General features: G+C 43.5%; 1 protein-coding gene and 1 long non-coding RNA gene across 5 annotated transcripts in view; one reads left to right on the top strand and one right to left on the bottom strand.

The window, feature by feature from the left end:
- The window catches only part of LOC126362494 (dnaJ homolog subfamily B member 12), a 135,161-nt gene that overhangs the window by 93,961 nt on the left and 13,761 nt on the right, over positions 1-27,439 (bottom strand). For 3 of the 4 annotated variants that reach the window (XM_050007886.1, XM_050007888.1, XM_050007885.1), the window contains exon 2: positions 16,556-16,633. In XM_050007886.1, coding sequence (XP_049863843.1) covers positions 16,556-16,633 — 78 coding nt within the window. Of the gene's footprint in view, positions 1-12,281; positions 12,386-16,555; positions 16,634-27,439 lie in introns of those variants that run through there. The other variant, XM_050007887.1, reaches the window with a different exon arrangement.
- The window catches only part of LOC126362556 (uncharacterized), a 427,566-nt gene that overhangs the window by 393,337 nt on the left and 6,790 nt on the right, over positions 1-27,439 (top strand). The gene's annotated exons all lie outside the window — the stretch shown is intronic.

Genomic DNA, 27,439 nt, shown 5'->3' with positions numbered 1-27,439 from the left:
CAAAAAAGGAACGATACGATGTGTGGTCGGGCATTGACAGAAGCCGACAGGCGTAACGACAAAGCAGCATATCGCGCCGGTAGGTGAGTGGCAATTCACCGGCTTCAGCATGAAGACTCTCGTCGGGACTAGTATAAAACGCTCCCATCGCAAGCCGTAAACCCCGATGTTGTATGGAGTTGAGGCGGCCTAAGATGGACGGCCGTGCAGAGGAGTATACAAAGCACCCATAATCCAGCTTGGAGCAGACGATCGACCGATATAGGCGAAGTAGGACGGTTCGATCCGCTCCCCATGACGTGCCACTGAGAACACGGAGGACATTTAGAGAATGGGTACAACGGGCAGCCAAATATGACATGTGGAGACCAACTAAGTTTCCTGTCAAATGTAAGACCTAAAAATTTTGTTGTCTCCACGAATGGGAGAGCAACGGGGCAGAGTCGTTAGGACAGTGGGAGAAACTCTTTGTAGCACCAGAAGTTAATACAGACAGTTTTCTCGGCAGAAAAACGGAAGCCATTGGCGACACTCCAGGAGTAAAGACGGTCAAGAGAACGCTGAAAAGAGTGCTCCAGGAAACATGTACGCTGCGTGCTGCAATAGATGGTAAAATCGTCCACGAAAAGGGAGCCTGATACATCATCTGGGAGGCAATCCATTATTGGATTGATCGCTATGGCGAAGAGAGCGACGCTCAAAACGGAGCCCTGTGGCACCCCATTTTCCTGGCGAAAGGTGTCTGACAGGACAGAACCCACACGTACCCTGAACTGTCGATCCATTAAAAAGGAACGAATAAAAAGAGGGAGGCGACCGCGAAAGCCCCATGTATGCATGGTGCGGAGAATGCCCGCCCTCCAACAGGTGTCGTAAGCCTTCTCCAAATCAAAGAACACAGCCGCGGTCGGGCGCTTCCGCAAGAAGTTATTCATAATGAACGTCGACAGGGTAACCAGATGGTCAACAGCAGAGCGGCGCCTACGAAATCCACATTGTACATTGGTAAGTAGGCATCGAGATTCGCTCCATCACCTTACAGACACAGCTGGTAAGCGAGATGGGTCGATAACTGGAAGGCAAGTGCTTGTCCTTCCCCGGCTTACGAATCGGTACAACAATAGACTCGTGCCAGCATGCAGGAACATGTCCCTCAATCCAGATGCGATTGTAAGTACGAAGAAGGAAACCTTTACCCGCAGGAGAAAGGTTCTTCAGCATCTGAATATGAATAGAATCAGGCCCCGGAGCAGAGGACCGTGACCGGGCAAGTGCATTTTCGAGTTCCCTCATGGTGAATGGGGCATTGTAGTTTTCACAATTCTAGGAATGGAAATTAGGTGGCCGAGCCTCCTCTGCCTGTTTTCGGGGGAGGAAGGCGGGGGGGGGGGGGGGGGGTGAGGGGGGGGGGTGGGGGGGGGGGTGTTAATGAGTGGAGCTCGAAACCTCAGCGAAAAAGCAGCCGAAGGCATTGGAGACCTCCTCAGGGGCCACAAGGATGTCATTCGCGACCGTCAAGCCAGAAGCTGGTGAGTGGACCTTAGTGCCAGATAGCCGGCACAGGCTACCCCATACAACAGAAGAAGGAGTAAAACTGTTGAAGGTGCTTGTGAAAGCAGCCCAGCTGGCTTTCTTGCTTTCTATAAAAATACGACGACACTGCGCAAGTAATCGTTTGTAATTGATACAATTCACCACTGTAGGGTGGCGTTTAAAGGTGCGTAAAGCACGTGGACGAGCACGTAAGGTGTCTCTACATGCTGCAGTCCACCAGGGGACCGGTACGCGGCGTGGAGAAGAAGTAGTGTGAGGGATGGAATATTCAGCAGCAGTGAGAATGACTTCCGTGAGGTGTGCGGCCTGACTATCACAGCTTGTGAAGGTTTGATCCTGAAAGGTCGCCCTGGAAGTGAAGAGCCCCCAGTCTGCTTTGGAGATGTTCCATCTAGTTGAGCACGTAGAGGGGGTATGATGCAGGAGATGAGATGGATAACACACGGGAAGTGGTCGCTCGAATATGTATCAGAAAGCGCATACCACTCAAACCGGCGTGCAAGTTGGGTAGTACATACAGAGAGGTCTAAATGGGAATAAGTGTGAGAGGTGTCTGAAAGGAAAGTAGGGGCGCCAGTATTGAGGCAGACAAGATTGAGCTGGTTTGAAAACGTCTGCTAACAGGGAGCCCCTCGGACAGGATGCTGGAGAGCCCCAAAGAGGATGGTGAGCACTGAAGTCTCCAGTTAACAAAAATGGTGCAGGGAGCTGAGCAATAATTTGCAGCATGTCTGCCCTGGTAACGGCAGATGACGATGGAGTGTAAACGGTACAGATGGAAAATGTAAAATTGGGAAGAGTAATGCGGACGGCAACTGCCTGCAGGCTGGTGTGCAATGTGATGGGATCATAGTAGATATCATCCAGGACCAACAACATAACCCCTCCATGAGCCGGAATACCTGCCACAGGGGGTAAGTCAAAACGCTCAGAGGTGTAGTGTGCCAAGGCAATTTGATCGCATGGGCGTAGCTTCGTTTCCTGGAGGGCTACGACGAGCGGACGGTGCAAGCGGAGCAGCAATTTGAAGTCCTCTCGGTTGGAGCGAATGCTGCGAATATTCCAGTGAATAAGTGCCATCGTGAGAAGAAGATGCCAGAAGGGGTCAACTAGAAGGCCGCTGAGGGCCCGGCTTCGAGCGAGCACTGCCGCCGCTAGCAGGAGGCGGACAGTCATCGTCCATTTGTTCTATAGGTTCATCGGCCATCTTGTGAAGATGGCCGGAAGGGGGAGCTTCCTCCGCTGGTGAACGGCCAGATGTTCGGCTACCAGCGGTGCGGCCAGGCGAAACGGATGACGGCCTGGGGCTGCAACCGCTGGGGGGGGGGGGGGGGGGGGGGGGGGGGGTGCAGGAGGAGAAATGCACCGTGGCGGGGAAGGAGAACTGCGCTTCCTATGAGCCTTTTGGAAGGCCGTTTTGTGGAAGGATTGGTCGATGGCAGAGGGTTCGAGGTACGTAGAAGGTCTGCACGAGACGGTTCTTTCTTGAAGGCCTGTGCTTCTGACTTCTGGGTCTTCATCCTGGCAGAAGCTGATAAAAGTGCTTGTGTCAGAGGGGCGACGGGAGGAAGACGAGACGTCGACCGGGCGATCTTAGCACTGGCCGAACGGACGACCGTAGTGCTGAAGGTCAGATCGCATGTCTGCGTCTGCGTAGTCCGAGGAGATGCAAGGACAGTACTGTACTTCCCCGCTGGGAGCAACGTGGGCTTCCTGCTTGTGAATAGCTTGCGAGCAGCCGAGGTGGAGACTTTCTCTTTGACCCGAATTTCTTGGATACAGTGTTCTTCCTTGTAGACAGGACAGTCGCGGGAGGACACTGCATGGTCACCGAGACAGTTCACACAACGAGGAGACGGAGGTGGACAGTCACCCTCATGGGCATCCCTGCCACAAGTCACACATGTAGCCGCATTGGAACAAGAATGGCGAGTGTGACTGAAACGCTGACACTGGTAGCAGCGCGTAGGTGTCGGGACATAGGGACGAACAGAAATAACCTCATAGCCCGCCTTGATGCGTGACGGCAGCTGAACACTGTCAAAGGTCAAGAAAAGTGTCCGGGTCGGTACAAGGTCATTGTTGACCTTTTTCATGACCCTATGGATAGCCATCACGCCCTGGTCAGCGAGGAAAGACTGAATCTCCTTGTCAGTCAATCCGTCGAGTGATCTAGTATAGACCACTCCACGAGACGAATTCAAAGTGCGGTGAACTTCTACCCGGACAGGGAACGTGTACAGGAGTGTGGGCCGAAGCAGTTTTTGTGCCTGAAAGGCGCTCTCAGTTTCTAGTAACAAGGTACCATTACGCAACCTGGTACAAGACTTGACAGATCCGGCTTTGGCATCTATGCCCTTCTGGATAACTAAAGGGTTGACAGGAAAAATCCTTTCCGTCCTCAGATCGAGAAACTACGAGGAACTGTGGGGCAGGCGGTAGTACTTTTGTCACTCATGGCCGATCAAGTTTCCGTTTGTGGGCAGAAGTCGAGAGAGAAGAAGAAGAGAAATCCATTGCGGAGGAATCCCCCATGATTGCCAGCGTCTCCAATGGCACGCTCCTTCCTTGTGGGGACCCTCTCAGAGGGCACTCCCGCCTTAGGTGATTGTTCACACCTCAGGTCACAACTCCCGAGAAACGGACGGAGGGACCAATCAGCATGGTCGGAAGGTGTCAGCTCAGGCAGTCACCCCTCCCTGGGCCTGGCCTTTACCAGGGGGTACGTGCGTGCCTCACTTGTCTACCCAGGGCGGGGAATTACGCGTTACCCCGTCACCGGCTACGCGTGCAAACGCGTGGGTCGGCCTTCAGGCACACACAGGGAGGAAGGAAGAAGAGGAAAAAGAAAGGAGAAAGGGAAAGAAAGGACATACTGTCTCAAATGCCGAAGCGGAGACCAGAGAAGGAGAAGAAGGCAAGGAGAAGAAGGCAAGGAGAAGAAGGCAAGGAGAAGAAGGCAAGGAGAAGAAGGCAAGGAGAAGAAGGCAAGGAGAAGAAGGCAAGGAGAAGAAGGCAAGGAGAAGAAGGCAAGGAGAAGAAGGCAAGGAGAAGAAGGCAAGGAGAAGAAGGCAAGGAGAAGAAGGCAAGGAGAAGAAGGCAAGGAGAAGAAGGCAAGGAGAAGAAGGCAAGGAGAAGAAGGCAAGGAGAAGAAGGCAAGGAGAAGAAGGCAAGGAGAAGAAGGCAAGGAGAAGAAGGCAAGGAGAAGAAGGCAAGGAGAAGAGTAAATAAGACAGTGAGATGGAGAAGAACAAAGAAAGGAACCAACCAAAGGAAGGAAGAAACCAGAGGAAGTGAAAAACCAAAATGAACGCAAATATAGGTCCTGAAACCGTCCGTCTCCGGACGCAGGCACTAACTACCCCCTTGAGGGGGAGGGACTACTTTTAGTCGCCTCTTACGACAGGCAAGAATACCTCGGGCCTATTCTAACCCCGGAACCACAGGGGGGGGGGGGGGGGGGGAGGGGGGGGGGCAACATGTTGCCTGGTCAGACGAGTCTCATTTCAAATTGTATCAAGTGGATGGACTTATAAGGGTATGGAGACAACCTCATGAATCCATGGACCCTGCTTGTCAGCAGGGGATTGTTCTAGCTGGTGGAGGCATTGTAATGATGTGGGGTGTGTGCAGTTGGAGTGATATGGAACCCCTGATATGTCTAGATACAACTAACAGATGACACGTACGTAATCATCCTCTCTGATCACCTGCACCCATTCATGTCCATTGTGCATTCCGACGGATTTTGTCAATACCAGCAGGACAAATGCAACATCCCACCACATCCAGAATTGCTACAGAGTGACTCCAGGAACACTCCCAGACATGAACATTATTGACCACATTTGGGATGCCTTGCAACATGCTGTTCAGAAGAGATCTCCACCCCCTGCTTTCTTCAATGTATGATAGAATATTCATAATTCTGTTGTGATACAGCTAATTCTGAAGACAAAATTTAGGACTTTCAGAAAACTCAAGCTACAGGAGCAGAAACTTAAAATTATTGATCCCATTTCTATGTTCTTTGAAAACAGGTTAAATAAGATAAAAATATACAGATGTTAACCTCAAATTAAAAAGCAAGATATCTTCCGTTCTTTTATTTTAGTAAGTGATTAGTGAGTGGTGGGTCGTAAAATGGAGCTAGCTCAACCCAGTGAGTAAGCAGTTCCAATTTGATCCCTGACAAGAACAGTTTTGCCTATCTCTACTATTAGGCAGTTGGTGACTTTTATAAACTGAATGTAGAAATTATACTAGAAAATGAACATTGTAAGCTGAAAAAACAATAGAGTAATCCTATGCTTTCAATACATTGTCTTTACCTACAGGCATCTGTTGGTATATGTTTTCATTGACGTAGTTAGACTTGCGAATATAATTAATGTGAACATATGTAATCAAGTATTATGCAGTAGTAGTGTCCAATATATACAGCTGTATGTTATAGACTAAGTAACTAATCAACTAACTTTCACACCAAATACAATTAGACTAAGAGACTTCATTATTTGTTTTTATTTAAAATTAGTGGTATGTAGGCATTCTTTTGCACAAAACCTCTGGTTTCTAAGGTATGTTTGTTCACTGAGGACATTATTACGTCAGCTATTAACATGACTATACACCTAATTCCCTCAATCTTCGCAGTTTTACCTTTATTGACTTTGAGGATCATTTCTAGATTATTGATCTTTGAATCTATTATTGAGGCTGTTACTTATTTTTCCCACAATAAAATTTGTCTCAACTTCCATGAATGACTTTACAGTATGTATGCTTGATTGCATGAAGGGTCAAGCCTTTTGTTAGTGGGTTGTTGGAGGACCTTGTCAAAGTGATGTCAGTCTGAAAACTTCGCAATAGACACTAACTCCCTCCCACTCCAGCTATAGCAGAGGTGCATGGCATATTTTGATTTTATTTTACTAAATCTTGAATGAGCTTAGTTTCCTCTTTGGCTTAATATATTTCAGTATTTTTTTCTGCCCTATAATTCATTGGTTACAGCCACTTCATTTTTTATCACAATGTATCTGATTATTATTTCTTTGACAATCGGATAATAAAAAAAACATGTTATAGTTTCTAGTGATCATGTACTTGTGTATCCCATGATAGTTTTATTTAATATGAATTATTTCAAGAGTTTCAGCCAATTTTCAATATTCTCCAAAATTATGTGCCCAGTCACACACAAGTGCTGAAAATATAAACTCAATTACTTCTTTATCTCCACTGTCAAATTAATGCTATTACATACTGTATCTTCCAAAGGCACATAAACAAAAATTAAAATTTTGCTAGCTTTTGGCTGAATCCCTTTAAAAGTTAAGAGTACAACCAAAACGCACACACACACACACACACACACACACACACACACACACACACACACCTCTACAACTATACTGTGCGAACTGAATACATTGTACTGTAACTGTAGTTCTGCTGCATTACCGGAATGTGGTGTTATGTCATGGGAAGAAATGAGGCAAGGAGCAGAAAGGAGGGTTGGAAAAGGAGAGCTGAAGGCTGGGAGAGGAAGTTGGTGCACTGGATAAGAATGTGACACAGGCACCAGTGAGGAGTTCTTGCCGCACATAATAATGATGGGGAGGGAGTAGATTGAGAGGAGGCGGCACAATAAAGGAAGGGGACACTTTGGCGAGGAGAGGACTGGTGCAAGATGAGCGATGTCAGGGTCCTGGGGCAGGGTGAAGGTTGGGTTGGGGCAGAAGGTGAGGTTTGGGCAGTGGTCCTCATCACCTAGTATCTTTCTGGACTAGAACAAATTAAGAGCATCAATTATTTATCTTCGTGTCCAGAAATGAGGACCATCCTGTAGCAGCACATGCTGCTGAGCAGAACAGGCTTATTTCAAAGGCTGCTTCACATCCTACTGTCTGGATCCTTTCCCAACACTGGATTCTCCGGACTATGCAGATGAGGGTTGTCATTACCAATATACCCTTTATTTGTATAATCCTTCTGGGCTCAAAATCCACTGCCACTAGCCGACCTCAATGTTGACCCAGAACCCTAATCCCACTCACGCTGCCCTCTTGCCTGCAGTCTCCCCTTCCTCTTTTCTGTCACCCCGTCTCAAACTACTCTTCCACATCACAGTCATGTGCCACAAAAACTCACCCACTGGTGCCTTTGTTGTATTCCCATACCATGCAGTTGCAGCCCCTCTCCCATGCATCAGCCACCTTTCCCTCCCTCACACTCTCTGCTTCCTTTCTCCCCTCACCATTATCAAGCTCAAAACTGTATGGTCAGCACAGTATATTCTATATTCCAATGGCACAGGTGTGTGCGTGTGTGTGTGAGTGTGTGAGAGAGAGAGAGAGAGAGGGGGGGGGGGGGGGGGGGAGGGAGAGAGAGAGAGATCGATCTTTACTCTTTAATTATTTTTATCCAACCAGAACTTTCCACTGCTGTATGAATATAATGTTAAATACATCTGGAATATTACAATGACCACACTCATTAATCCCCACTGTTAGAGGTGGTCACTTTATAACAAGTTTTAGTGAAGTGGAAACACCCTATTAAGTCACACTTGTTGAATTGAAAATTGTTGGCATTATTGAGATTTTTGTGTGTCAAAGTAAATATTGTAGATCAAGCAGCATTAATAATTGAGTTTATACTGATTATAGCATTGTGGACAGATGAATTTTAAAAATATTAGTCATAGTAAATAATGTGAAAGATACATTTTGGTCAGATTCACTAGCAGTTGATCACTGACAAATAAAACATTAGGATATGTTAAAGACTCAAACTGGGTTGCTAAACATATCTCAATAATGCCTTAAGTAGAAAGTGAGGGATATTCTTCACAAGAAAAATGTCTTCTGGATGGTTATGAGCCACACACAACTGGATCAACAGATAAAAAGGCAAGTTTCAGTCATCTTTTTAAGTAGCTAATAAGCTGTTCTATACCCTCTAGAGATAGTGTACTCCTCCGAGGCACTACCTCAGTGAACAGTTTGCAAAGATTATCTGACAGTTTTTATACAGTGGAGTGAAGACCTGATACATAACTTCAAAATTTTCTACGAGTCTGGTTTAGATTGTTTTCCTGAGTATTTAACACAACAATGAACTTCCATTTTTGTCAAAATGAAAACATATTTGAACTCTGGACATTTTCATGGAATATGTCATTTCAACTAAATTTTTTGAGACCTCATGTTATCATGCCTAACAGTTCACACTTTTTAAGAAGCTCTTTGTCATCTCAAATTCCATGCGATTAATAATGCTTTTCTCAGATGCCAGGTAATAAACTTCGATCCAGGTCTTTATACTTATGGAGTGATGAAACCATTTACACATTTAAGATTTTTATACAGAATTAGGCAATTTTACTATGAGGTTTCCTCTTATAAATATCACTGGATATAACTGTTGCATTAGATAAAGGCTTAACCTTCGAACCTGCGTGTTTTCACATGAAAATGTAAAGATTTTCTAACAACTGGTATTTATACACAATAGCCAGCAGACTTCTTAATCTTATTATGTACAGTGCAATCTGCACAGAGGAACTTCAACATGCTATGGCAAAATAATCATGACAGGTCATGGGGTAGACATGTCTGACATACCTTCCCACTAACAGAAAACATTTTTCCCAAGGCATCTATTTCAAGTTAGTAACCTTAGGAATAAGACATAGTAGTAATTCCCCTTAAAATGCCTTTGCACACAGTCTCTTCCAAATTTCAAGAGCAACTGAGCAGTTACTTTTCAGATGTTTATTATAATTCTTTGTGAAGTGTGGAAAACATTAGGTAAACCCTTTTAGAGAACAAAAGGCACTTTTCCCCATTGCTAAGATAAAATTTAGATTTCAGAACATCACTTACAAAAGATGTTTTATAAAATCTTTAATTGTTTACTATGGAACTTTTGTGAAAGGTATATATATACACACACATCAAAAAAAGTTTTACATCACCCTGGTTCCCAGAAATCCTGAAGATAGACGTTGACTGTCGATATTGTATCACAGACAGTTCCTTTGACTGTTCAGAGATGTCACTAAACCTGCCCAAAGATGTAAACAACCATGCATGAGCAGCATCTATTAGACAGAGCGGGGTCTGACAACCGATCAGTTCCATTCTTTCCACCAGGAAAGAGGTACACAGCTCGTGTTGTCTGTAGTTCAACCATGCCAAGACGGTCAATACCGTGGTTCGATCGCATCCGCATTGTTACTTTGTGCCAGGAAGGGCTCTCAACAAGGGAAGAGTCCAGTTGTCTCTGAGTGAACCAAAGCAATGTTGTTCAGATATGGAGGAGATACAGAGAGACGGGAGTGAGTGACAGATACCTACGGATTATGGTTCTGAGGAACCCTGACAGCAACACCACCATGTTGAATAATGCTTATTGTGCATCTGCAGGACGTCGTGTTATGACTCAAACTGTGCGCAATAGGCTGCATGATGCTAAACTTCACTCCCGACGTCCATGGTGAGGTCCATCTTTGCAACCACACCGCCATGCAGGGGGCACAGATGCCAAATGGGCCACTCAGCATTGGGACCACATTCTCTTCACTGACGAGTGTTGCGTATGCCTTAAACCAGACAATCGTCGGAGACCTGTCTGGAGGCAACCCGATAAGGCTGAATGCCTTAGACACACCGTCCACCTAGTGCAGCAAGGTGGAGGTTCCGTCTGTTTTGGGGTGCTTTATGTGGGGCTGTCGTACGCTGCTGGTGGTCATGGAAGGTGCCGTAACGGCTATACGATAAGTGAATGCCATCCTCCGACCGATAGTACAATCGTATCGGCAGCATATTGGCAAGGCATTCGTCTTCATGGACAATTTGCCACCCATCATGCACATCTTGTGAATTACTTCCTTTAGGATAATTACGTCGCCCAACTAGAGTGGCCAGCATGTTTTTCGTGAACCCTATCAAACACACCTGGGACAGATTGAAAAGGGCTGTTTATGGATGACCCACCAACCATTCTGAGGGATCTACATCTGATTGCCATTGAGGACTGGGCAATCTAGACCAACAGTGCCTTGATGAACTTGTGGATACTACACCATGACAAATACAGGCATGCATCAATACAAGAGGATGTGCTACAGGGTATTAGATGTACTGGTGTGTACAGCAATGTGGACCACCACCTCTGAAGGTCTCACTGTATGGTGGTACGACATGCAATGTGTGGTTTTCATGAAAAATAAAAAGGGCAAAAATGATGTTTATGTTGATCTCTCTTCCAATTTTCTGTACAGGTTCTGGAATTCTCGGAATCCAGGTGATACAAAACTTTTTTGATGTGTGTAGAAGGCAGAATGTGGCCTTAACTTTTTAAAATGATTTTTAAAATGATTTGTCAAAAATCTTTAACAGTTCAATATGGGCTTAAACATTTGGTTCAGCAGGTAATTTTTTCATTCTGTACACATAATAGTCCTGCAATACTGTAAAATATAGTAACACGGTGTCTGGCACTATGTCTGAAAAACAGTGCACATTCCATGTACTTCTGCATTGTGAATGCTTTAGCGTGAGACAGTGTTGTGTCCCAGTTAAATGTCACCTTTTTTGTAGCTTTACAGTTAGCCCGTTTTTCAAATGATTGAACTATAAGGCGTAGCAGTTCCCAGTTTTGTTCTTCATGTGATCTACAAGGATTCTAACCTGATAGTCCCTAAACTCAGTGGTAACCAACTGACAAAATCATTTTTATTTTCTTTAGCACACGCACATTCATTGGATTTTGCATTGTTCTGACTGCTGTTTCAACTGTGATGGGTATTTTGTAAACAGGGAAAAACTTGACACAGTTGTGTACATTTTGTGCACTTGCTCCCAGCATTCCTTACTCAAAGCAGACCCAATTTGCAGTTGATTTATCACTTTATACTGTTTGTACTGTGAGACAAATGTTTGAAGCATTTGAACTGCTCAGCAACTGTGAAATAAGAAGTGTGATTTGGTTTTTGAGAGTGAGGACAGCTACTGCCAGACATGAGACATACAGCCTCAAAACAAAAAGTGACAGTACAGTACATAAACATTTAAGTAATTCAAGGATGTGCTAGACTATGTTCATGATTAAACATGACAGACACCTTTCTGTAATCAAAAGCAGATATGTACACACAACTGAGGCAAAAAAATTCATGGAGACCAATGATTCACGATTTCCACATTTTCGGTATCAGTGCTTTAGAGAATCATTTTTCAAAACTTGCAGTTTAGCAAACTGTGTCTGACTTGGCTAACTAAGCTACTTTCTCTAGGCAGATTAGGAGAATGGGCAGTGCTCTGAAAATTTCTGACCCAACAGAAATGAATGAGGTGAACTTCTAGAAGTAGTCACAAGGGATGAGACCTTGGTGTCTGGCCTAACTACAGAAACAAAGCAGCCATCAATGGAATGGCGACACACAAATTCTCCAACAAAAGGAAATGTGAAGAGGTAATTTCACCACACAAGATAATGGCAATTGTGTTTTGGCACAGCATTGATGTTCTATATACTCTATACCACAACGGATAACAAATTCAGCTGTTTTCTATATGACCTTAGGCACACTATGCAGAATAAGAAAGTTTTCCTGCTGTCATTTGGAGTGTTGTCACTGCACGACAATTTATGTTCTGCCATTTAAACATAAGGGTTAGTAACATGCTTTGGATGTGAACAAATGGATCACATACCATTCAACCTGCACCTTGCACCGAGCGATCACCAACTGTACTGCTGCCTGATGGGAGTTTCTCACTGGTCAGCAGTTTTAACTCCAATGAAGAAGTGAAAAAAGCAACTGCATATTGGTTGTACTCATCCGCAGCTGATGTCCTCAACATGGGCATAACAAAATTAGTAGAATGTGTTGATAAATGTTTAAATAACAGAGGAAATCATAAAGAAAAATTGTCTAAGGAGTGAAGAGTAAAATAAAAAATAGGTTGCTGCATCTTTACTAGTTTTGTTTTTATTGAAAAAAGGGCCTCACTTAAAACATTATCTGCAAACATGACTAAACAGTATGTTCAAACATTCTTTTGTAATATTAAAGCCTATCACCAACCTACAAAGCAGACACTCCTCTGTGTTTGTTCTAATTTGCAAAAGAGTTCTCATAGTATGAAAACAATGCCATTCCTTAATTTATGTTATTTTTTATGCAGAACAGTTAAAAGCTCATGTTTGTGTAGTATTCTAAATTATTCACTAAACAAAGAATATACACACTATGAAGTACATTTCACAGAAAATTAACTGCACCATCCAGGTTCGATTTAGTTCACATTCATTCAGAAATACTATCTCAACAAATTCATCATTTTGATATCTATGTTCTCTAATTCTATGATTCTCTTTCTAGCACATGACACTACAGCTAGTTCAGTACACCAGTACTGTGAAAGCACATTTTCTTATTATGGAGCTACAGTTTTTATTTAAGTATCATTTGGTACCCATCATTTGTGTGAATTTTGCATACATTATCAATATCAGGTAGATAAAGGTCATGGGCTTAGGACTACTCTACTTCCAGAAAATACTAGTGAAATGCACATAGTGAAAATTCATAATACTGTTATTTCACTTAGCACAAATATTCAAGGCCAACAAGAGGGACCAAGGCTGAATATTATGTGAAATTAAACAATTATTTCAGCTATTATCATAATAGATCATATTCATTGTGGCACTTTTCATTTGTTTGTGACACCTTTCATTCACACATTTCTACAGGTATCTTATTGAAAAACTCCAATTCTTCTTTTCCCAGTATGTCATTCTTGTTCTAAGCAACACTGTTGCACACAAAAACTGATAAAGATTTAGAATAGCAACTACACAGTACCCGTCATTATCAGCAGTCGAGGATACTAGTTTCAAAGTTCCCGTGAGACTCTTGTAACCATTAGAAAATGTATATGAGTGCAATAGAAAGCATATTGAAGCTAAGGTAACCAGCTGCTTAGTATGGACCTTTAACAACTATAATGTGGACATCTCAGAACACTAAATCATATTTTTCTGTGAAACGCCATTTCATACGTGATATGTGCCACTGTCGATGAAACCTGCACATTCCATGAAAGTTCAAACATCTCTAAATTCAGCATCAGTTGTTGAAACTATAAAAGAATGGTATCTAAATGCTATGCATTACTGGAGTTCAGAATTTAACATGTTGCACTTAGTTCCCTATATCTTGTTGTGAAGTGATCAACCAAGTTACAGTTCTATGTTTCTAAACTACACAAAATAAGAGATAATTGCATGATCTTTTTAATCAAGAAGCTTGACAAAGAAGAACATATTGTTTACAGCAGAAATGGGGCCAGCCATAGCACAATTTCATTCAGGAGGTGAAAACATGATAAAACAACACTTTCATAATGTTTTCTTTTATTTATGAATATAGAAAGAGTATCACTGTTCCCAGCGTACCTTTCCAAAACACTGTGAAAACACTGAATGCTACTGACTGGGAGTTGGTACCACATTTTCTCTCAATTTCACCTTTCCAACTGCTGATAGCTGAAATGATGTCTTGGACAAACTCTCATAACTAGGGTGATTCACATGATTAAAGCACTGCATGCGGCATATTGTTTTCATGATAATCTGTCTTGCGACCTTGCTGATAAACAGCAGTGTATAGTGTAAAACATGGCACTGACCACATTACTGGATCCAAACCTTAGATGTTTAATCTTTGGGAAAAATGAAAAGGTGAAAGCACATTTGAACTCAAGCAGCCAATTGTATGCCCATTATGACAATAAGTTTTAAAAAATAGCTTATCATTTCTGTAACTGAAAAATAAATAAAATTCTTTTAAAAGTGCTTGCCATTCTGCAGTGTTTTTACTGAGGTCCAAAAGCATAACGAGCAAAATATTCCATTACTTATATACTCACTGAGGTCCAGTGCTAAATGGAGGATTCTGCACTGTAAACAATTACAATTGACAACAACATGTATCCTTCCTAGCAAAGAAAAACATGTCTTTGTCTAGGTCTATAACAGCATGACAAATATTTTCTACTAACCAAGCCAAACAGTCTGTCTGAAAGTTTATTTGTATGGTAATGGTGTCTAAGCCCCATGTATCGCATACCAATTTTTGTATTGTGTTTAACATCTTTCTTTCTTTCTTTTCCATTGTTCTAAATACGTGTAACAGGATGTACTTGGATGTTTCTAATTAGAATTCAACAACAGTTATGATTTTTGCTTAAATTTATTACCTTGCTATTTTAATGGTGCCAGACACATTTTACTTGATTATTAAAGGCCATAATGATCCACCAGAAGGGTTGGTAATATGCTATTCAATACCTTTCAAACAGTAGAACAATCTAATACACGAGCACAAAGTCCCCAACTTTTATCGCATTTGGCAACAAGATACAAACATTTGTATGAAAGAATGAAGACAACAAATCAGAAATTGAATGCTTTGTAAACAAGATGTAACCGACCTATACTCAATCTAAAATCTTCCCAATCTTGTGCAAAAATAAATCTCCTGTGCCTTATCTTTCCAGTCTACCGCAACCTCAGTAGTTAAAGAAATATCTGGCAAAAATAGTAATGTAGTCATTAAATAAATACACAAGTATGACAAGATACATGATATTTGTGCTGCATTCATTTGCTGTGTTGTTGTGGAGACTGCAATTTTCTGACAGGCATCCATCTGCACAATGAAAAGATATAAAAATGTAATAAATCAAGAGTTAAAATAAATACAGATACACAGCTGTCAGGAATGGATACCTATAGTGCAATGCTATCATCTGAGATGTCGTATCTTGAAATCCTGTGAAGTGTTTAAAAGTTGTTAATTGAAAGGTTCATAGTGCACATGTTCAGTCACTGTAAAACACTGCCTTATGTAAATCTTCAAGTTTTCGCGACCAAAGACTGCTCCATTAAGTTTCGGGAATGCAGCCGCATGAATTCTGCTTCTTCTAATATTTCGGCTGTATACCTTTCAGCCATCTTCAGAGAGAGCCGTACGACTGACGCTCCAGCGCTCGCTCCACCCTTTTAAACTCGCGAACCGCGCCACTGCGCATGCGGCCACAGATAAACAAGGCGCCAGTGAAGTTAATCGGCGTCAAAGACGTACAACATATGCATGAGTTACATCTGTGGCTGCGCATTCGATCCATGCTGGGAGGTCGATGTATTACTGGGAGCTGAACTGTAGCGACGTCTTTGTAAGTTCCATATTGAAAGTGCCGGATTCCATGATTTATCTAATGTGAAACCGCTGTCTCTATTAATTAAATTGTTCGTCAAGCGGATTTCAATGGCCTCTTTTACTACGGAGTCCCAGAAAGATGAAACAGAAGTCAGAATTTCGACATTTTCATATACCATAGAGTGACCAGAATCAATACGGCTCTCTCTGAAGATGGCTGAAAGGTATACAGCCGAAATATTAGAAGAAGCAGAATTCATGCGGCTGCATTCCCGAAACTTAATGGAACTGCCTTATGTAGTTTTAAAGATGACTGTCTCCTAGAGGCATATTTTGAAGTCAAACTATAACATGAATAGTAATTAATACAACTGAAGTATCAGCTTCTCTACCTTAATTTCATAATATGATCTCATTTGTGACAACATTGAGAGATCACCAAGATGCTGATGTGCTCTTAAAAGAGCACCCTGTCTTGATTACGTTTTTTAAAATTTTTTACATTTGATTCACATCTGGATAATCTTCAAACACCAATGGCAGCTACAAAGGGCAGCACTGTAAAAAGCGGGTTGTCAATGAATACAATACCAACCAGAAAACTTTTCCACAGTAGCCTTCAGGCCTAAAAATGATCCTTACATGAATCAAAATTGGCAAAAACACCTTTTGATTCAAGTGGCCTACTCCACAAGATGAATTCACCATCAATCAGTTAACATATAACTTATAAAATAAAAAATGAAAGCTCATAATTACCTGTATTCTTGCGTTTTCTGGGAGCTTCTTCTTGTTCATGGGAATTTGGTGGTGTCGCATTGATCTGCTGTAATAAATCTGTGCAGAAACAACAAAGAGAGCAGCATTAATAAACTAAGCTAATGTGCAATGCAACTACAAAGATTCACTTTAACAACAACACAACAATTTTGTTTTCAAATAGAGAACAAATTAAATAACACTCCTCACAGTTCTGCTCAGCTGCGAACTCCAGGACAGATTAATTTATAGCCCAGATTTTCATTGGCTTAACATTAGGCACCACAGTAATATGTAAGTAACGCACTTTCAAAATACCCACCAGATTAAAACTGAGTAAAAGATCTTCTACTGAACCCAGAAGTTTGCATTTCACTTCCTCTGCCAGTGAAGATTGACCTCTGAAGTCAAATATCTTGTACTGAGTACCATTCCAGCACAGAGTTTCAAATTTTAATCAAGTTCTATCACCTGAAAAGTAAATCTCTCCATTCTATTAGATGAACCTCCTTCCCAATAACACTCACTGAGAAGCATAAGAAAGGAAAACTGAAGAGGAAGAGAATGTGGGCTAAGCTGAGGAAGTAGGAAGACCAGGTTACTCAATGCTTTTTGCAAAACCATTATTCAGAACTCACAAGTAAGGCAGAGTAAAAATGCAATGAAATGTAACACTTTAAAAAAAAATTATGACTGAACGTGACTTGTGCTCAGAAGCACTGAATGCTTAACGAACTGCACAGTCATTATTCCACCATATATCAGAAGAAAAAATATAATGAAAAGTATACAGTGTTGCTCACCATATAGTGGAAATGTTGAATCACATATAGGCACAACAAAAGCACTGCTAAACAAGTAAGCTTTTGGCCAAAAAGCCTCAGCAGCCAGAGACAGTGGTTATGTATTTGAGAGTCATTATTCCACCATATATCAGAAGAAAAAATATAATGAAAAGTATACAGTGTTGCTCACCATATAGTGGAAATGTTGAATCACATATAGGCACAACAAAAGCACTGCTAAACAAGTAAGCTTTTGGCCAAAAAGCCTCAGCAGCCAGAGACAGTGGTTACGTATTTGAGAGTTTTGTGTGTGTGTGTGTGAGAATCCTTCATTCGCTACTCAAAATCACTTTATTTACAACAGTTAGACATCAATTACCCACAAATGCATTACATCCAATCAGACATTCACAACATGAAAGCACTCTCACCGCTACAACCATCTTCCCCTAGCAAAAATAAGGGAAGGATATAAGACAACCACAACATTAACATATGTGAGACTAATCCATTAAGAAATGCAATTCAGACATACTATATTTCATGAATAATGCAGAAAAAGTTTAACAACTATCATTCAAGTATCAGAATTTTTACTCCTTTCACAAAGCTCCTACTTTAAGAGAATTGTAGGACTCCCCTTTATAGGTTAAAAATGCACTACACAAAGCAGTACCAGAGTACTTGTATCAACAAGTTTGTTTGCATGGCCATCCTCTGCAACAAACACAGAACTATTTGTTTTGAAAATAAAACCACTGTTTCTTACTGCAAATAATTTGTTTTCCCCAGATGCGTTTGCCGTTTTCTCACTGTAACATATCTTCAGTGGGATCTAGGATGCTACCGTTATTTTTAGATTATCAAACAGTTCACATCACATTTTTTGTGTAAATACGTACTTACTTAAAGTTTTTTGGCATCTGTGTTTCCTCTCATCTGGTCAGGATACCGAAATGAAGTGCTAATGTGACCTCTAACTAAATGAGAGGAAACACAGATGCCAACAAACTAAGTATTTATTTACATAATAAATGTGGCATGAACTGTGTGATAACCTAAAAATAACAAAACTATATCGTTCTGGATTTCACTGAAATGCGTTAGAGTAAGAGAAAGGCGAATTGCATCTGGGAAAAATAAATTACAGTTGCAGCAAGAAAAGACACTTATTTAATGATCAATATTACTTGCCTCAAGTTTATTGTTGGATACTTTCACCATTGATGGCTATTTTCACCGCACATCTGCTTCCACTGTGACAGTTTCAGACCCAAAGAAAGTTCATGCTCAGTAGTGTGGAAATACCTTGAGCATAGAATTTAGTTCGAAATAACTAAACCATGGAGTATGTCTGAGACGTCTATGTAGTCATTGTAGGAGGTGTGGACAGACAAGTCTTGTGAAATAGTTTTGAACATGTTTTCCAAAAACTTTCTTGAGCATCCAGTTCAAAACCCTACAAACAATGGAAATATAAAAGACCTTGTAGCTACCAATAGACCTGACCTTATCTACAGTGTCAGTACAGAGACAAGGATTAGAGTTCAGTATCATAGCAACAATGGTTACTAAAGTTAATAAATCCATAAAGAAGATTAGCAGCACATTTTTGCTAGAAAGAGCAGATAAGCAGTTGTTAGCATTCCACTCAGACAATGAATGGACATTTTGTTCCAATGTAACAAATGTAGAGGACTTATGGGGACGGTTTAAACTGTTTGTAAATCATACTCTGGAGAAGTATGCGCTGAGTACGGAAGGAAAAGATCCACCATGGTTTAATAACAAAGTCAGGAGAACGCTGAGGTAGCAGAGACTGTTGCACACACTGTTCAAAAAAGAATACACAAATTACAACAGTCAAAAGTTAGCACAAATCCGTGTAAAAAGATCAATGTGTGACGCATACCAAAACGTCCATCATACCTCAACAAAAGATCATGCCCAGAACCTGAGAAAATTCTGGTCCTACATAAAATCACCAAGTGGATCAAAGTCTTCTATACAGTCATTAGACCAGTCTAGAGTGGTAATTTAAAAAGGTAAGACAAAATTTTGAACTTTACATTTTACAAATTATTCACGCAGAATGACTGTAGAGTCATATAGTAAAAAGAGAAAGAAAGTAGTGTTGTTAGGTAGTTCCCATGGAAGAGGTGTTGGCCAACTTTTGCAGGATGAACTAGGATTAGAATACCAGGTCACCAATTTTTTTAAAACCTAGTGCTGGTTTGGAGCAGGTGACAGAGGATTTAGGGCCACTTTAGAAAGATTTTACTAAGCAAGGCACTGTGGTTACAGAGTGTGAGCCAGGTAATGGTACTGACAGAGATCCTGGGTACAGTATAGAGTGTGATCCGGCAAAGACTGCATGGGCATCGAAGCATACTAGTGTTGACTTTGTTCTTGGGCACCATGACCGACCTCATTTGAACTCTTCTGTCACGAAAGTTAATCAGGAGTTGGAACGGTTGCTTATGTCAGGTGAAGGGTCACACATTGGTTTGGTTCCTGTTGATTCTCTCAATAGGTGGGATTATACTAGGCATGGCCTTCACCTCAACAGGAAAGGGAAGGGTAAACTGACTGGGAAAACAACAGGAAAGTTAAAGGGTGAAGGCACTGTCATCAGTGATAAAATACCAGTGGTTATAGGGCTCAGAAAAGACCCTTTTTAGGGTAGAAAGGACAGGAAGAAACTAAATTTTAAGATAAGTTAGGACTGAGACCAACCTTCAGTTTGAGAAAGAAACCAAAAAAACATAATTCTAGCTTATTACATCAGCATAAACAGCTACTGGCTAAGAATTTTCAACAACCAGCAGATAACTCTACCCAATTTTAGCTCTGTCAACGTGAAATGTCAGCTATCTTTATTGTATTAAAATATTCAAGGGCTGCGAAATAAAATTAATGAATTAATTATCTGCATAGATGAATTAGAGTCCTCAAACCCAGCTGACATAATCTGCCTCTCTGAAGATCATGTGACCACTGGTATAGAACTTTTGTGTGTTACAGGGTTTAGCTTAGCATCTCACTTTTGTAGAGCAGAAATGGAGAAAGGAGGAGTTCCCACATTCATAAGGAACTGTCAAATTTAAGAACATAGACCATCCATAAATTTTGCTTAGAACATCATATGGAAGCATGTGCAACAGAAAAAGAATTTCACAAAAAATCCTTCATAATATTAAGTGTATTCGGGCACCTGCAGGTAACTTTAATCTGTTCACAAACCACCTTGAACTTGTACTGGTCCATTTAACAACCAAAAACAAAAAAATAGTGGTTGCTAGTGATTTTAATGTAGATTTCCTAAAGACTCTTCCAATAAGAACTTATTTGAGTTAGTAACACTATCATTCAACTTAATTCCCACTGTAAAGTTCCCCACCAGGGTAGCCAATTGCTCACAAACAGCCATTGATAATATCTTCATAGGAAAGTGCAATGAACAAAATTATATTACAAAACCAATAGTCAATGATCTCTCAGACCATGACATGCAGTTACTTCCGCTAAATGTTAATACTGAACAGTATATAAAATCTGTTAACTCTGGGCTCAAGAGGGTAATCAATAAGCCAAAAATTGATTATTTTAGGATGCTCCTCAGAGATATTAACTGGACTGATGTTTACAGTACTCATTGCATGGATGAAAAATATAACACTTTTGCTAATAAAGTGCTTACCTTATTTGAACACTGTTTTCCCCCAAAATTAACCAAGGTTAGAGTAAAGTCTACAAAGAAGCCATGGATTACTCAAGGAATAGCGGTATCTTGTAAAACAAAAAGAAAACTGTATCTGTCAATCCGAAACAGTTCTGATGATGCTATAGCACATTACAAGAAATACTGCAAAACATTAAAGACTGTAATACGAACATCAAAGCAAATATATTACAAGGAAAAGATAGTCACATCAGATAACAAAATAAAGATAATATGGGACATAGTGAAAGAGGAGACCGGTAGAACCAGACATGAAGAGGGACAAATAGCATTAAGAATAAATGATACATTGGTGACATGTGTATAGTGTTGCAGAACTTTTCAACAAACATTTTATAACTGTTATTGAAAATATGGGTTTGTCAGGTTCTGTAGCTGCTGCTATGGAATACCTCAGACCAGACATTTCAAGTAACTTACATAATATGAATTTGACCCTCATTACCCCAGCAGGAATAATGTCCATCATGAAATCTTTAAAATCAAACGATCTAGTGGGTATGATGAAATGGTGGCATGAATTTAAAACAATGTCACATTGTTACACAATCTGAATACCTAGCAGCTTTTGTAACGGATATGCTCCTGCTGCTGTTGAATAATAATGCACACGTTTTGTAACCTGCCACTTGTACTCAATAGTAGAAATATTTCTTTTTAATCCTGCTGTACATTAAAATGTACAGTAAACATACTATCACCTTCACCTTTCTCCTTTCACTGTAAGTCAGTTTAACACTTTTCAAGCAATGAAGCTGGATAATCATTTCATCAATAGCTAACAGCCAATTAATTACATCATTGTTGTTTGCTGAGAATGGCACCACCAACACTTGCAAAAAAGGAAAGATCCGCATACAATTGTGTACAAACATTCAACTTTGCTTATCTGCAAATGTGTGGTGTGATGAGTTCAATAACATAATAAATCCTGTTACATTACATCTCCTGAAAGGGCTCATGTACGAAAACTTCCTGCAAAATAAGTTGTCATTATAACTGAAGGAAACTTTTTGCTTAAAGAGTAGCAGATTTCATCATGATGGAGCTCATGCATATTCCACTCACAAAGTCAGCATTACAAAGGAGATGTACGAGCTAGAAATGTAGCAATCATTTGTCAACAAAGTCATCAGAACTTACTCCATCCGAGTTCGGTCTATACCACTGACAAAAATTGAAGACTAAAGAGAAAAGGTAAATCCAATAAACTAGTATGTCGTCGGTTGGTTTGTGGGGGTTAAAGGGACCAGACTGCTACGGTCATCAGTCCCTTTTTTCAAATACTAAAAACACACACAGAGGATAAAAACAATCAACAGACGATAAGACAGACGACACAGAACAAGAGAAATGTAGACAAAGACCAGACAAGACAAACTAAAATCACACAGAGTGTGACGGTGGTTGGCCGACCATACAAACAAAAGGGGAAAAGCCAACAACCGAGAAACACATGGGGGAAAAAAAAAAAACAGACAAATCGTACGCCATAGGCCAGAATCAACACAAAAACACACACTTACATTAAGCAATAAAATCCCCCTGCCCGAATAAAACGCAGAACTATGTCCGCTATGGAAGAGTCGTCAGATAAAAGCGCAGAGAGCGTATCAGGCAGCGCAAAAGTCTGCCTAAGCACAGTTAAAAGGGCGCACTCCAACAGAATATGGACCACCATCAAGGACGCCCCACAACGACAAAGAGGGGGATCCTCACGACACAGTAAATAACTGTGCGTGAGTCGGGTGTGGCCAATGCAGAGCCGACAAAGGACGACTGATTCCCTGCGGTTGGCTCGCATGGATGACCGCCACACAGTAGTCGTCTTCTTGATACAGCGGAGTTTGTTTGGCACGGACAGGTTGCGCCAATCAGTGTCCCATAAATCGAAAACTTTGCGGCGTAATAGTGCTCGCAAATCAGTCGCCGGTAGGCCATCTCCAGAGATGGTGCACTAGTGGCCTCTTTCGCCAGGCGGTCAACAGTTTCATTTCCGGGTATCCCAACATGGCCCGGGGTCCAAACGAAGACCACAGATCTGCCGCAACGGGCAAGAGTATGCAGGGACTCCTGGATAGCCATCACCAGACAAGAACGAGGGAAACACTGGTCAAGAGCTCGTAAACCGCTCAGGGAATCGCTACAGATAACGAAGGACTCACCTGAGCAGGAGCGGATATACTCTAGGGCACGAAAGATGGCGACCAGCTCAGCAGTGTAAACACTGCAGCCAGTCGGCAACGAACGTTGTTCAGAATGGTCCCCTAGAGTTAGTGCATAACCGACACGACCAGCAACCATCGAACCGTCGGTATAGACAACGCAAGAGCCCTGATACGTGGCCAGGATGGAATAAAAGCGGCGTCGGAAGGCCACCGGAGGGACTGAGTCCTTCGGGCCCTTTGCCAAGTCGAGCTGAAGGCAAGGGCGTGGCACACACCATGGGGGTGTACGCAGAGGGGCCCAGAAAGGAGGTGCTACAGGGAAACACTCAAGCCCGTAGAGAAGCTGTTTGACGCGTACGGCGATCGGACAACCCGACCGGGGCCGACGTTCTGGCAGACGGACGACTGACTGCGGGAACAGGACACGATAATTTGGATGCCCGGGCGAGCTAAAAACATGGGCAGAATAAGCAGCCAGTAATTGTTGGCGTCGTAACCGCAGTGGAGGGACACCTGCCTCCATAAGTATGCTGTCCACAGGGCTGGTCCGGAAGGCACCAGAGCTGTCCACCTCCAAAGGGTTCTTCCCCGGTTTCAGAATGGGGACAACAAGACTTTCCCGCCATTGCGACGGAAACTCACCCTCGACCCAAATGCGGTTGTAAAGGTCGAGGAGGCGTCGCTGGCAGACCACTGAAAGGTGTTTCAGCATCTGAGAGTGGATGCTATCTGGGCCAGGAGCGGTATCAGGACAAGCGGCGAGGGCACTGCGGAATTCCCACTCACTGAATGGAACATTGTACAATTCAGGATGGTGGGTGCGAAAAGAAAGACTCCAACGTTCTATCCGCTCTTTAATGAAACTGAAGCCCAAGGGGTAGTTGGCAGAAGCGGAATTCAGAGCAAAGTGCTCTGCCAAGCGGTTTGCAATGACGTCGGAGTCAGTACAAACTGCTCCATTCAGTGAGAGTGCAGGGACGCTGACAGGGGTCCGATAGCCATAGAGGCGGCGAATCTTGGCCCAGACCTGCGATGGAGTGACATGGAGGCCAATGGTGGACACATACCGCTCCCAGCACTCCTGCTTGCTTTGGCGGATAATGCGGCGGGCTCGCGCACGGAGCCGTTTGAAGGCGATAAGGTGTTCGATTGAGGGATGTCGCTTGTAACGCTGGAGCGCCCGCCGGCGAGCTTTAATCGCTTCAGTGATCTCAGGCGACCACCAAGGCACAGTCCGCTGCCGAGGGGACCCAGAAGAACGGGGAATGGCAGATTCGGCGGCAGTAACGATGCCGGTGGTGACCGATTGAACCACTGCATCAATGTCATCGTTAGAGAGAGGCTCAATAGCGGCAGTGGAGGAGAACAAGTCCCAGTCAGCCTTATTCAGAGCCCATCTGCTAGGGCGCCCAGAAGACTGACGCTGTGGTACATAAAGACCAGAAAGTGGTCACTACCACAAAGGTCGTCATGCACTCTCCATTGGACAGACGGTAAGAGGCTAGGGCTACAGACCGAAAGGTCAATGGCGGAGTATGTGCCATGCGCCACACTGAAGTGTGTGAAGGCACCATCATTTAATATCGAGAGATCGAGCTGCGCCAATAAATGCTCAACGATGGCACCTCGACCTGTTGCCACCAACCCACCCCACAGATGGTTATGGGCGTTAAAGTTGCCCAGTAACAAGAAAGGTTGCGGCAATTGGGCTATCAGAGCAGCCAGGACATGCTGTGCGACATTACCATCTGGTGGAAGGTAAAGACTGCAGACGGTAACAGCCTGTGGCGTCCACACCCGAACAGCGACAGCCTCTAAAGGTGTTTGGAGAGGTACAGACTCGCTGTGAAGAGAGTTCAGGACATATATGCAGACGCCACCAGACACCCTTTCATAAGCAGCCCGGTTTTTATAATAACCCTGGTAGCCACGGAGGGTGGGGGTTCGCATTGCCGGAAACCAAGTTTCCTGCAGAGCAATGCAGAGGAAAGGGTGAAGGCTGATAAGTTGGCGGAGCTCAGCTAGATGGTGGAAGAAAGCGCTGCAGTTCCACTGGAGGATGGTGTTGTCCATGGCTGAGAAAGGCGTGATGGGACTGGGAAGGGAGATTATGCCGCTGGGTCACCTGCTGCCTCCGATTTAGCACCTGTGATAGTGCTTTCCATGGTGTCTGATGGACCGGCGAGATCAAGGTCCTCAGCGGACGCCAGAATCTCCACTGCATCCTCAGACACAGAGCTGGAAGGTTGCGGTGGGATGGCTGCCATCGCGAGTTCCTTGGACTGAGAGCTCTTCTTGGGTTTCTCACGCCGTTCCTTGGGTCGCACCGACTGGGAGGGCTTCACCGATTCAGCCCCGGGACGGAGGAGGATCGTGAAGCCCTACGACCAGCTGATTGCGGGCACTTAGGCCACTTTCGGTCGTCAGCCTTCTCGCTGGCAGAAACCTGGGAAGGGAGGGATCCAAGGGACCCCTTGCGAGCGTGAGAAGCCGAAGAAGTTGGACACTTCTCCGGCTTAGAAGTGGGGACGGACGTCCCCAATGGGTGGAATGGTGTTGCTCCTGAGGTAGGTGGCGCAGGAGCAACCCGGTGGGTAGAGCCCCCCACTGGCGAGGGGGCAGGAGGAGTTGTACTACTCGTCGATCCGGCCACAATTTGAGAAACAGACGGGGCTAGCACAGGTGTTGTAGCAGCAGCGTAGGAAGATGTCATTCTCACAGGATGGAGTCGGTCGTATTTCCTTTTGGCCTCAGCATAGGTTAGTCGGTCCAGGGTCTTGTATTCCATGATTTTACGCTCTTTCTGAAACATTCGGCAGTCTGGCGAGCAAGGTGAATGGTGCTCCCCGTAGTTGACACAGATGGGAGGCGGGGCACATGGAGTATTGGGATGTGATGGGTGTCCGCAATCTCGACATGTGAGGCTGGAAGTGCAGCGAGAAGACATATGGCCGAACTTCCAGCACTTAAAGCACCGCATCGGGGGAGCGATATAGGGCTTAACGTCACATCGGCAGACCATCACCTTGACCTTTTCCGGTAAGGTATCCCCTTCGAAGGCCAAGATGAAGGCACCGGTAGCAATCTGATTTTCCTTCGGACCCCGATGAACGTGCCGGACGAAATGTACACCTCGACGCTCTAAATTGGCGTGCAGCTCTTCATAAGACTGCAAAAGAAGATCCCTGTGGTAAATAACTCCCTGGACCATATTTAAACTCTTATGGGGTGTGATCGTAACGGCAACATCCCCAACTTGTCACAAGCGAGTAACCGTCGTGACTGGGCAGAGGATGCCGTTTGTATCAGGACTGACCCAGAGCGCATTTTGACAAGCCCTCCACCTCCCCAAACGTGTCCTCTAAATGCTCGACGAAGAACTGAGGCTTTGTGGAGAGAAAAGACTCCCCATCAGCCCTCGTACAAACTAAGAAGCGGGGCAAATAACTGCTACTGCCATCCTGAGACTTACGTTCCTCCCACGGTGTGGCCAGGGAGGGGAACGTTTTTGGATCGTACTTCTGAGCGTTAAACTGAGCCCGAGAACGCTTAGAGACTGCAGGCGGCTGGCCACCAGCGAGAGACGATGTACCACGCTTCATTGCGGGTCATCCGCCCTGATGCCACCTACTCCGACCAAGGGCCCTCCCCACGGGCGCCACCCAGCCACGGCAAGAGCCACCTGGCAGGATGGCTGTTGCCGGGAGTCCCAATACCCCAGGAGGATAGGTATCTACTCCTTGGCATACGTGGGGAGTTAACGGCGCAGGCATCAGTAGAGCAATCCCTGTGTTGTCAGGGGGCTACAACCAACAGGGTACATGGCGGCCCCACCACAACGGACTGGCTACCGTGCTGGATGTTAGGTAACATGTGGTCCATGGTCGCCGTCGGTGCAGAAAGAGGCACTACACAGTGCAAGGTATAATCTGCACGCAGAAACAGAGTCATGCCCAAGAGATGGAGAGCGGACAGAACTGCAATTCAACGGTGTATAAGCTGGCGAAAAGTCTGATCGTAAGATGGACACAATGCACCAAGTAAGGCGCCCTTCCCCAATCGGCTCGCTCTTCGGAAAATTTTGAGAGATGGAGGTCAAACCCAACAGGGGACCGTCATATAAGGCCGAAAAGTTTGAGACTCCTTTTAGTCGCCTCTTACGACAGGCAGGAATACCGCGGGCCTATTC

The sequence above is a fragment of the Schistocerca gregaria genome, chromosome 1 (genome assembly GCF_023897955.1).
Source record: "Schistocerca gregaria isolate iqSchGreg1 chromosome 1, iqSchGreg1.2, whole genome shotgun sequence".
In the NCBI taxonomy this organism is placed as follows: Eukaryota; Metazoa; Arthropoda; class Insecta; order Orthoptera; family Acrididae; genus Schistocerca; species Schistocerca gregaria.
Note: the sequence above shows the minus strand (reverse complement) of the source record. Positions and strands in the feature narration are given on the sequence as shown.